The 12,427-nt window shown below is 47.5% G+C and overlaps 1 protein-coding gene across 5 annotated transcripts in view; it reads left to right on the top strand.

Annotated features, from left to right (window-relative positions):
* LOC139554057 (protein numb homolog) overlaps positions 1 to 12,427 on the top strand; it is a 121,739-nt gene that overhangs the window by 82,552 nt on the left and 26,760 nt on the right. For 3 of the 5 annotated variants that reach the window (XM_071366975.1, XM_071366976.1, XM_071366974.1), the window contains one exon: positions 10,284 to 10,316. The exons of the other annotated variants lie outside the window; for them this stretch is intronic. In XM_071366975.1, coding sequence (XP_071223076.1) covers positions 10,284 to 10,316 — 33 coding nt within the window. The remainder of the gene's footprint in view (positions 1 to 10,283; positions 10,317 to 12,427) is intronic. 5 annotated transcript variants of the gene reach the window in all.

The raw sequence follows: 12,427 nt of genomic DNA, 5'->3' as shown, positions 1-12,427 counted from the left end.
CATTCTGCCAGCTAACAGTTTCCTCCATCACGTTAGTTTTCCTCATCTTTCGCCATGCGGCGTTACGTACTTGGTTTCCCGTAGATCTGCCGCCTGGCTCTGAACGTGCACAGGAGCAATGTGGCATTTTAAACACGGCTACTCACTCCAACCAGTATCCTGTTGTACCCTTCAGTCTCTAGAGGTCCAGACCCTCCCTCCGTCTGTCTGTCAAGCCCAACCTAGTTCACTGAGCACAGGGCAGGCAGATAGACTGACCGACAGACGCTAGGCTGTCGATCTACTTCCTGCCGCCGTTCCGGAGGAGTTAAGTCAACAAGCAACATTTGGGAAACACTTTATTTGGATTGTCCATCTGTAGATGCTCTACAGACTATCAGTATCCTAACCCTAACCCTAGTCCATCTGTAGATGCTCTACAGACTATCAGTATCCTAACCCTAGTCCATCTGTAGATGCTCTACAGACTATCAGTATCCTAACCCTAACCCTAGTCCATCTGTAGATGCTCTACAGACTATCAGTATCCTAACCCTAGTCCATCTGTAGATGCTCTACAGACTATCAGTATCCTAACCCTAGTCCATCTGTAGATGCTCTACAGACTATCAGTATCCTAACCCTAGTCCATCTGTAGATGCTCTACAGACTATCAGTATCCTAACCCTAGTCCATCTGTAGATGCTCTACAGACTATCAGTACCCTAACCCTAGTCCATCTGTAGATGCTCTACAGACTATCAGTATCCTAACCCTAGTCCATCTGTAAATGCTCTACAGACTATCAGTATCCTAACCCTAACCCTAGTCCATCTGTAGATGCTCTACAGACTATCAGTATCCTAACCCTAACCCTAGTCCATCTGTAGATGCTCTACAGACTTTCAGTATCCTAACCCTAACCCTAGTCCATCTGTAGATGCTCTACAGACTATCAGTATCCTAACCCTAGTCCATCTGTAGATGCTCTACAGACTTTCAGTATCCTAACCCTAGTCCATCTGTAGATGCTCTACAGACTATCAGTATCCTAACCCTAGTCCATCTGTAGATGCTCTACAGACTATCAGTATCCTAACCCTAACCCTAGTCCATCTGTAGATGCTCTACAGACTATCAGTATCCTAACCCTAACCCTAGTCCATCTGTAGATGCTCTACAGACTATCAGTATCCTAACCCTAGTCCATCTGTAGATGCTCTACAGACTATCAGTATCCTAACCCTAACCCTAGTCCATCTGTAGATGCTCTACAGACTATCAGTATCCTAACCCTAACCCTAGTCCATCTGTAGATGCTCTACAGACTATCAGTATCCTAACCCTAACCCTAGTCCATCTGTAGATGCTCTACAGACTATCAGTATCCTAACCCTAGTCCATCTGTAGATGCTCTACAGACTATCAGTATCCTAACCCTAGTCCATCTGTAGATGCTCTACAGACTATCAGTATCCTAACCCTAACCCTAGTCCATCTGTAGATGCTCTACAGACTATCAGTATCCTAACCCTAACCCTAGTCCATCTGTAGATGCTCTACAGACTATCAGTATCCTAACCCTAACCCTAGTCCATCTGTAGATGCTCTACAGACTATCAGTATCCTAACCCTAACCCTAGTCCATCTGTAGATGCTCTACAGACTATCAGTATCCTAACCCTAACCCTAGTCCATCTGTAGATGCTCTACAGACTATCAGTATCCTAACCCTAACCCTAGTCCATCTGTAGATGCTCTACAGACTATCAGTATCCTAACCCTAACCCTAGTCCATCTGTAGATGCTCTACAGACTATCAGTATCCTAACCCTAACCCTAGTCCATCTGTAGATGCTCTACAGACTATCAGTATCCTAACCCTAACCCTAGTCCATCTGTAGATGCTCTACAGACTATCAGTATCCTAACCCTAACCCTAGTCCATCTGTAGATGCTCTACAGACTATCAGTATCCTAACCCTAACCCTAGTCCATCTGTAGATGCTCTACAGACTATCAGTATCCTAACCCTAACCCTTATCCTAACCCTAACCCTTATCCTAACCCTAACCCTAACCCTAGTCCATCTGTAGATGCTCTACAGACTATCTATCTACAGACTATCTATCTACTATCTACAGATGGACAATCTAGACAACACAGATGGACAATCTAGACAACACAGATGGACAGTCTAGACAACACAGATGGACAATCTAGACAACACAGATGGACAGTCTAGACAACACAGATGGACAGTCTAGACAACACAGATGGACAGTCTAGACAACACAGATGGACAGTCTAGACAACACAGATGGACAATCTAGACAACACAGATGGACAATCTAGACAACACAGATGGACAGTCTAGACAACACAGATGGACAGTCTAGACAACACAGATGGACAATCTAGACAACACAGATGGACAGTCTAGACAACACAGATGGACAGTCTAGACAACACAGATGGACAATCTAGACAACACAGATGGACAATCTAGACAACACAGATGGACAATCTAGACAACACAGATGGACAATCTAGACAACACAGATGGACAGTCTAGACAACACAGATGGACAGTCTAGACAACACAGATGGACAGTCTAGACAACACAGATGGACAGTATAGACAACACAGATGGACAATCTAGACAACACAGATGGACAATCTAGACAACACAGATGGACAGTCTAGACAACACAGATGGACATTCTAGACAACACAGATGGACAATCTAGACAACACAGCTGGACAGTCTAGACAACACAGATGGACAATGTAGACAACACAGATGGACAGTCTAGACAACACAGATGGACAATGTAGACAACACAGATGGACAATCTAGACAACACAGATGGACAATCTAGACAACACAGATGGACAGTCTAGACAACACAGATGGACAATGTAGACAACACAGATGGACAATCTAGACAACGCAGATGGACAATCTAGACAACACAGATGGACAATCTAGACAACACAGATGGACAATCTAGACAACACAGATGGACAATCTAGACAACACAGATGGACAATCTAGACAACACAGATGGACAGTCTAGACAACACAGATGGACATTCTAGACAACACAGATGGACAATCTAGACAACACAGATGGACAGTCTAGACAACACAGATGGACAATGTAGACAACACAGATGGACAGTCTAGACAACACAGATGGACAATGTAGACAACACAGATGGACAATCTAGACAACACAGATGGACAATCTAGACAACACAGATGGACAGTCTAGACAACACAGATGGACAATGTAGACAACACAGATGGACAATCTAGACAACGCAGATGGACAATCTAGACAACACAGATGGACAATCTAGACAACACAGATGGACAATCTAGACAACACAGATGGACAATGTAGACAACACAGATGGACAATCTAGACAACGCAGATGAAGTGGGACATTCCAGCAGCAATGCCAAGAGTGTACAAAGCTGTCATCAAGGCAAAGGGTCAAATATAAAATATATTTGGATTTTTTTAACACTTTTTTTGGTTACTACATGATTCCATATGTGTTATTTCATAGTTGTGATGTCTTCACTATTATTCTACAATGTAGAAAATAGTAAAAAGAAAGAAGAATTAGTAGGCGTGTCCAAACATTTGACTGGTACTGTGTATATATACATATACATGCAGTAGTAAAGACTTTTATAACTAGGAAGGCAAGAACAGTATAGAGATGCTAACAATGGCTGCTATAGTACGTAGTACATATAACATGCAAACACTTTCCCAGGGCAGGAATATGTCCCTACTTCCAGAGGGAGAGAGAACCGAGCATATTGACATGCCCTCTCTGGCCTGGCGACATATCTTATGATCTGTACGTCCTGCTCTGTCCTGCTCTGTCCTCACGTCCTGCTCTGTCCTCACGTCCTGCTCTGGCCTGCTCTGTCCTCACGTCCTGCTCTGTCCTGCTCTGTCCTCACATCCTGCTCTGTCCTCACATCCTGCTCTGTCCTGCTCTGTCCTCACGTCCTGCTCTGTCCTCACGTCCTGCTCTGTCCTGCTCTGTCCTCACGTCCTGCTCTGTCCTCACGTCCTGCTCTGTCCTGCTCTGTCCTCACGTCCTGCTCTGTCCTCACGTCCTGCTCTGTCCTGCTCTGTCCTCACGTCCTGCTCTGTCCTCACGTCCTGCTCTGTCCTCACGTCCTGCTCTGTCCTCACGTCCTGCTCTGTCCTCACGTCCTGCTCTGTCCTCACGTCCTGCTCTGTCCTCACGTCCTGCTCTGTCCTCACGCCCTGCTCTGTCCTCACGTCCTGCTCTGTCCTCACGTCCTGCTCTGTCCTCACGTCCTGCTCTGTCCTCACGTCCTGCTCTGTCCTGCTCTGTCCTCACGTCCTGCTCTGTCCTCACGTCCTGCTCTGTCCTCACGTCCTGCTCTGTCCTCACGTCCTGCTCTGTCCTCACGTCCTGCTCTGTCCTCACGTCCTGCTCTGTCCTCACGTCCTGCTCTGTCCTCACGCCCTGCTCTGTCCTCACGTCCTGCTCTGTCCTCACGTCCTGCTCTGTCCTGCTCTGTCCTCACGTCCTGCTCTGTCCTCACGTCCTTCTCTGTCCTCACGCCCTGCTCTGTCCTCACGTCCTGCTCTGTCCTCACGTCCTGCTCTGTCCTCACGTCCTGCTCTGTCCTGCTCTGTCCTCACGTCCTGCTCTGTCCTCACGTCCTGCTCTGTCCTCACGTCCTGCTCTGTCCTCACGTCCTGCTCTGTCCTCACGTCCTGCTCTGTCCTCACGTCCTGCTCTGTCCTCACGCCCTGCTCTGTCCTCACGTCCTGCTCTGTCCTCACGTCCTGCTCTGTCCTCACGTCCTGCTCTGTCCTCACGTCCTGCTCTGTCCTCACGCCCTGCTCTGTCCTCACGTCCTGCTCTGTCCTCACGTCCTGCTCTGTCCTCACGTCCTGCTCTGTCCTCACGCCCTGCTCTGTCCTCACATCCTGCTCTGTCCTCACGTCCTGCTCTGTCCTGCTCTGTCCTCACCTCCTGCTCTGTCCTCACGTCCTGCTCTGTCCTCACGTCCTGCTCTGGCCTGCTCTGTCATCACGTCCTGCTCTGTCCTCACGTCCTGCTCTGTCCTCACGTCCTGCTCTGGCCTGCTCTGTCATCACGTCCTGCTCTGTCCTCACATCCTGCTCTGTCCTCACGTCCTGCTCTGTCCTCACGTCCTGCTCTGTCCTCACGTCCTGCTCTGTCCTCACGTCCTGCTCTGGCCTGCACGTCCTGCTCTGTCCTCACGTCCTGCTCTGTCCTGCTCTGTACTCACGTCCTGCTCTATCCTGCACGTCCAGCTCTGGCCTGCACATCAAATCAAATGTATTTATAAAGCCCTTCTTACATCAGCTGATGTCACAAAGTGCTGTACAGAAACCCAGCCTAAAACCCCAAACAGCAAGCAATGCAGGTGTAGAAGCACGGTGGCTAGGAAAAACTCCCTAGAAAGGCCCAAACCTAGGAAGAAACCATCATCATTTAGGACCTTGAGCGTGGCTGAGGTGCACCCATGACCAGCTCTGAAACCAGAAATGCTTATAAAATTGTTCAATTATAGTGGATTTATCGGTGGTGACAGTGTTTCCTAGCCTCAGTGCAGTGGGCAGCTGGGAGGAGGTACTCTTATTCTCCATGGACTTTACAGTGTCCCAGAACTTTTTTGAGTTTGTACTACAGGATGCAAATTTCTGTTTGAAAAAGCTAGCCATAGCTTTCCTAACTGCCTGTGCATATTTGTTCCTAACTTCCCTGAAAAGTTGCATATCACGGGAGCTATTCGATGCTAATGCAGAACGCCACAGGATGTTTTTGTGCTGGTCAAGGGCAGTCAGGTCTGGAGTGAACTAAGGACTATATCTATTCCTGGTTCTAAATTGTTTGAGTGGGGCTAATGCTTATTTAAGATTGTGAGGAAGGCACTTTTAAAGAATAGCCAGGCATCATCTACTGACGGGATGAGGTCAATGTCATTCCAGGATACCCCGGCCAGATCGATTAGAAAGGCCTGCTCGCAGAAGTGTTTTAGGGAGCGTTTGACAGTGATGAGGGGTGGTCGCTTGGTCGCAGACCCTTTACGGACGCAGGCAATGAGGCAGTGATCGCTGAGATCTTGGTTGAAAACAGCAGAGGTGTATTTGGAGGGAAAGTAGTTAGGATGACATCTATGAGGGTGCCCGTGTTTACGGATTTAGGGTTGTACCTGGTCGGTTCATTGATAATTTGTGGGAGTTTGAGGGCATCAAGCTTAGATTGTAGGACGGCCGGGGTGTTAAGCATGTCCCAGTTTAGGTCACCTAGTAGCATAGTAATACAGAACTCTGCAGTAGATTGCAACACCGCCCCCTTTGGCAGTTCTATCTTGGCGCAAAATGTTATAGTTAGCGATGGAGATTTCAGGGTTTTCGGTGGTTTTCCTAAACCAGGATTCAGACACGGCTAAGACTTCCGGGTTGGCAGTTTGTGCTAAAGCAGTGATTAAAACAAACTTAGGGAGGAGGCTTCTAATGTTAACATGCATGAAACCAAGGCTTTTACGGTTACAGAAGTCAACAAATGAGAGCGCCTGGGGAGTGGGGCTAGGCACTGCAGGACCTGGATTAACCTCTACATCACAGAGGAACAAAGGAGAAGTAGGATAAGGGTATGGCTAAAGGCTATACGAACTGGCCGTCTAGCACATCCGGAACAGAGAGTAAAAGGAGCAGGTTTCTGGGCACGATAGCATAGATTCAAGGCATAGTGTACAGACAAAGGTAAGGTAGGATGTGAGTACATTGGAGGTAAACCTAGGCATTGAGTAATGATGAAAGAGATATAGTCTCTGGAGACGTTTAAACCAGGTGATGTCATCGCATATGTAAGAGGTGGAACAACATGGTTGGTTAAGGCATATTGAGCAGGGCTAGAGGCTCTACAGTGAAATAAGACAGTAATCACTAACCAGGACAGTAATGGACGAGGCATATTGATATTAGAGAGAGGCATGCGTAGCCAAGTGAACATATGGGTCCAGTGAGTGGTTGGGCTGACTGGGGACACGGCGATTCAGACAGTTAGCAGGCCGATGCTAACAAGCTAACAGTTAGTAGGCCGGGACTAAACAAGCTAGCAGTTAGCAGACCGGGTTAGCAAGCTAGCAGTTAGCAGACCGGGGCAGGCAAGCTAGCAGTTAGCAGACCGGGTTAGCAAGCAAGCAGTTAGCAAGGGCTAGCAGTTAGCAGACCGGGCAGGCAAGCTAGCAGTTAGCAGACCGGGTTAGCAAGCAAGCAGATAGCAGGGGCTAGCAGTTAGCAGACCGGGGCAGGCAAGCTAGCAGTTAGCAGACCGGGGCAAGCAGCTAGCAGTTAACAGACCGGGGCTCGCAAGTTAGCCTTTGGGAGATGTCGCGATGGGGGTAGGTCTGTTTTTGCCTCTTCGTGCGGTGACGTTGATAGACCAGTCGTGGAGTTAGTAGGGTTCCAGGTAGCTCTAGGTTAGCAGGTTAGCAGAATGGGCCTTCAGCGGGCGTCGCGCCTGAGGGGTCTGTTGGAATCCTCGGGCAGATTATGTCGGTATTCCAGTTGTAGATGATCGGCAGGATTCTGTGCCCCGTAACGGCAGTAGAAGGATTGCGGTTAGCTAGTTGCGAAGATCCAGATGAAAATGTTCAGAGTTTGCGGTAGGAATCCGGGGATATGGAGAAATAGGTCCGTTATGCTCTGGTTTGAGTCACGTTGTTCGAACTGGCGGGAGCTTCCCGAGCTAAAGGTTAGCTGATGACCGCTAGCAATGGTTTGCTAACTGATAGCTGGTAGGTAGTTAGCTGGCTAGCTTCAGTTGAGGGATTCCAGATCCGAAGTAAGTAGAAATACTTTAGAAAAAAGCAGATCCACGCCACATATGGTGAGGCGGGTTGCAGGAGAGGATTTAGAAGTTGAGGTTTAGGAAAATATTTTTTAAAGATATGCGAAGAAAAAGATGTAAAAAGATATCAACAAGGGACACGACAGAACAAAGACGTCTGACTGCTACGCCATCTTGGATTCTATGATGGGGTCTAAAACCAGACTGAAGCATTTCGTATACATTGTTTGTCTTCAGGAAGGCAGTGAGTTTCTGCGCAACAGCTTTTTCTAAAATTTTTGAGAGGAATGGGAGATTCGATATAGGCCGATAGTTTTTAATATTTTCTGGGTCAAGGTTTGGCTTTTTCAAGAGAGGCTTTATTACTGCCACTTTTAGTGAGTTTGGTACACATCCGGTGGATAGAGAGCCGTTTATTATGTTCAACATAGGAGGGCCAAGCACAGGAAGCAGCTCTTTCAGTAGTTTAGTTGGAATAGGGTCCAGTATGCAGCTTGAAGGTTTAGAGGCCATGATTATTTTCATCAATGTGTCAAGAGATATAGTATTAAAATACTTGAGTGTCTCCCTTGATCCTAGGTCCTGGCCGTGTTGTGCAGACTCGGGACAACTGAGAAATACGCAGATTTAAAGAGGAGTCCGTAATTTGCTTTCTAATGATCATGATCTTTTCCTCAAAGAAGTTCATGAATTTATCACTGTTGAAGTGAAATCCATCCTCTCTTGCGGAATGCTGGTTTCTAGTTAGCTTTGCAACAGTATCAAAATACATTTCGGATTGTTCTTATTCTCCTCAATTAAGTTGGAAGAATAGGATGATCGAGCAGCAGTGAGGGCTCTTTGATACTGCACGGTACTGTCTTTCCAAGCTAGTCGGAAGACTTCCAGTTTGGTGTGGCGCCATTTGTCTCGTGCGCTGAAGGAAGAGTGGACCAAGGTGCAGCGTTTAAAGTGTTCATAATTTAATCCAAAAACCAAATTGAACAAAAACAACAAACAGGAGAACGAAAGCGAAACAGTTCTGTCTGGTGCGACACAAAAGCAGAAAACAACTACCCACAAAACACAGGTGGGAAAAGGCTACCTAAGTATGGTTCTCAATCAGAGACAACGATAGACAGCTGCCTCTGATTGAGAACCACACCCGGCCAAACACACAGAAAAAGAAAGCATAGAACACAAGACATAGAATGCCCACCCCAACTCACGCCCTGACCAAACCAAAATAGAGACATAAAAAGGATCTCTAAGGTCAGGGCGTGACACCATTTCCCTTCCAATTTTCTGGAAGCTTCAGAGCTCGGGTAATTTATGAATACCAGGGAGCTAGTTTCTTATGACAAATATTTTTTGTTTTTAGAGGTGCGACTGCATCTAGGGTATTGCGCAAGGTTACGTTTAGTTCCTCAGTTAGGTGTAGGAATCTTTGGATTGTCTGAGAATTTATAGCACAGCTTTTGATAATCCTTGGTTGGGGTCTGAGCAGATTATTTGTTGCGATTGCAAACGTAATAAAATGGTGGTCCGATAGTCCAGGATTATGAGGAAAAACATTAAGATCCACAATATTTATTCCACGGGACAAAGCTAGGTCCAGAGTATGACTGTGGCAGTGAGTAGGTCCAGAGACATGTTGGACAAAACCCACTGAGTCGAAGATGGCTCCAAAAGCCTTTTGGAGTGGGTCTGTGGACTGTTCCATGTGAATATAAAGTCACCAATAATTAGAATATTATCTGCTATGACTACAAGGTCCGATAGGAATTCAGGGAACTCAGTGAGGAACTTTGTATAGGGCCCAGGAGGCCTGTAAACAGTAGCTATAAAAAGCCTGTAAATAGTAGCTATATAAAGTGATTGAGTAGGCTGCATAGATTTCATGACTAGAAGCTCAAAAGACGAAAATGTATTTTTTGTTGTTGTAAATTGACATTTGCTATTATAAATGTTAGCAACACCTCCGCCTTTGCGGGATGCACGGGGGATATGGTCACTAGTGTAACCAGGATGTGAGGCCTCATTTAAGACAGTCAATTCATCAGGTTTAAGCCATGTTTCACACGGTGTAACTCAGTGTCCTGTTCTCCGGGACCTCTGATGATGTGGGTGGATCTGTAGCTCATCGGCAGCGGTGTGGTTCCATGTGGTGGTTATTAACTCTAATCATAACCATGATGAACCGTTTACCTTAACGATACGTCAACCTTGGCTTCCTCAACATTCATCCATCCATCTCTCCACTGACTCACTCCTAACCAAGCTTCAACTCCTACAAGCGTCCCCCCCCGTCCCCCCCCATAAACAGAGAAATCACACACACACCTACACCTGGATACCCGGTAGCCCTCCTCAGTCATCGGTAACATTGTCCGTGTTGTCGCCCCCCCCCTCCCCTTTACCTGCCCCACAACAGGACAGGACATTCTTCAAGGGCTTCTTTACAAAAGTAAGTTGTGTGTCAGTCTGAGTGCCTCTTTCCTTAATATAACCCCTCACTCTCTGATCCGGGTCCTGTCTGGGACATTACCTCACCAACAAACTACCTGGACACCTGGGTGTGTGTCTCTTCACGTCCTCCTCCATCAGACAAGGATCCCGACAGAGACCTGTTTGGTGTGAATGAGTTGGTCTGTCCTGTGTACACTATTTCTCTGTGTGTGTGTGGTATGTAACTTGTTATTGAACTACTTCAGTTGCTTTGTTGTCGTGTCAACTTACTTACACCTTTTCCTCCTTCCAGTCTGGGTACTCACAACACCACCTATTCATGACTTCTCTTCCTCCTTCCAGTCTGGGTACTCACAACACCACCTATTCATGACCTCTCTTCCTCCATCCAGTCTGGGTACTCACAACACCACCTATTAATGACTTCTCTTCCTCCTTCCAGTCTGGGTACTCACAACACCACCTATTCATGACCTCTCTTCCTCCATCCAGTCTGGGTACTCACAACACTACCTATTAATGACCTCTCTTCCTCCTTCCAGTCTGGGTACTCAAAACACCACCTATTAATGACTTATCTTCCTCCTTCCAGTCTGGGTACTCACAACACCACCTATTCATGACCTCTCTTCCTCTTTCCAGTCTGGGTACTCACAACACTACCTATTAATGACCTCTCTTCCTCCTTCCAGTCTGGGTACTCACAACACTACCTATTAATGACTTATCTTCCTCCTTCCAGTCTGGGTACTCACAACACCACCTATTAATGACTTCTCTTCCTCCTTCCAGTCTGGGTACTCACAACACTACCTATTAATGACTTCTCTTCCTCCTTCCAGTCTGGGTACTCACAACACCACCTATTAATGACTTCTCTTCCTCCTTCCAGTCTGGGTACTCACAACACCACCTATTAATGACTTCTCTTCCTCCTTCCAGTCTGGGTACTCACAACACCACCTATTCATGACCTCTCTTCCTCCTTCCAGTCTGGGTACTCACAACACCACCTATTCATGACCTCTCTTCCTCCTTCCAGTCTGGGTACTCACAACACCACCTATTAATGACCTCTCTTCCTCCTTCCAGTCTGGGTACTCACAACACCACCTATTAATGACTTCTCTTCCTCCTTCCAGTCTGGGTACTCACAACACCACCTATTCATGACCTCTCTTCCTCCTTCCAGTCTGGGTACTCACAACACCACCTATTAATGACTTCTCTTCCTCCTTCCAGTCTGGGTACTCACAACACCACCTATTAATGACTTCTCTTCCTCCTTCCAGTCTGGGTACTCACAACACCACCTATTCATGACCTCTCTTCCTCCTTCCAGTCTGGGTACTCACAACACCACCTATTAATGACTTCTCTTCCTCCTTCCAGTCTGGGTACTCACAACACCACCTATTAATGACTTATCTTCCTCCTTCCAGTCTGGGTACTCACAACACCACCTATTAATGACCTCTCTTCCTCCTTCCAGTCTGGGTACTCACAACACCACCTATTCATGACTTCTCTTCCCTCAATGTTCTTTATAATGTTTGACTTTTGGTTGTTTTCCCTCTTTCCAGCTTTTGCGTGTGTGGACGTGTGGGTGTGTGGACGTGTGGGTGTGTGGACGTGTGGGTGTGTGGACGTGTGGGTGTGTGGACGTGTGGGTGTGGGGACGTGTGGGTGTGTGGACGTGTGGGTGTGGGGACGTGTGGGTGTGTGGACGTGTGGGTGGACGTGTGGACGTGGTCGTGTGGACGTGTGGTCGTGTGGACGTGGTCGTGTGGTCGTGTGGACGTGTGGGTGTGTGGACGTGTGGGTGTGGGTGTGTGGACGTGGTCGTGTGGGTGTGTGGACGTGTGGGTGTGTGGACGTGTGGGTGTGTGGACGTGGTCGTGTGGGTGTCGTGTGGACGTGTGGGTGTGTGGACGTGTGGGCGTGTGGACGTGTGGACGTGTGGGTGTGTGGACGTGTGGGTGTGTGGACGTGTGGGTGTGTGGACGTGTGGGTGTGGGTGTGTGGACGTGTGGGTGTGTGGACGTGGTCGTGTGGGTGTGTGGACGTGTGGGTGTGTGGACGTGGTCGTGTGGACGTGTGGTCGTGTGG

Source organism: Salvelinus alpinus, chromosome 25 (genome assembly GCF_045679555.1).
Source record: "Salvelinus alpinus chromosome 25, SLU_Salpinus.1, whole genome shotgun sequence".
Classification (NCBI taxonomy): Eukaryota; Metazoa; Chordata; class Actinopteri; order Salmoniformes; family Salmonidae; genus Salvelinus; species Salvelinus alpinus.
The sequence above is the reverse complement of the archived record's forward strand: the minus strand, read 5'-3'. Positions and strand labels throughout refer to the sequence as shown.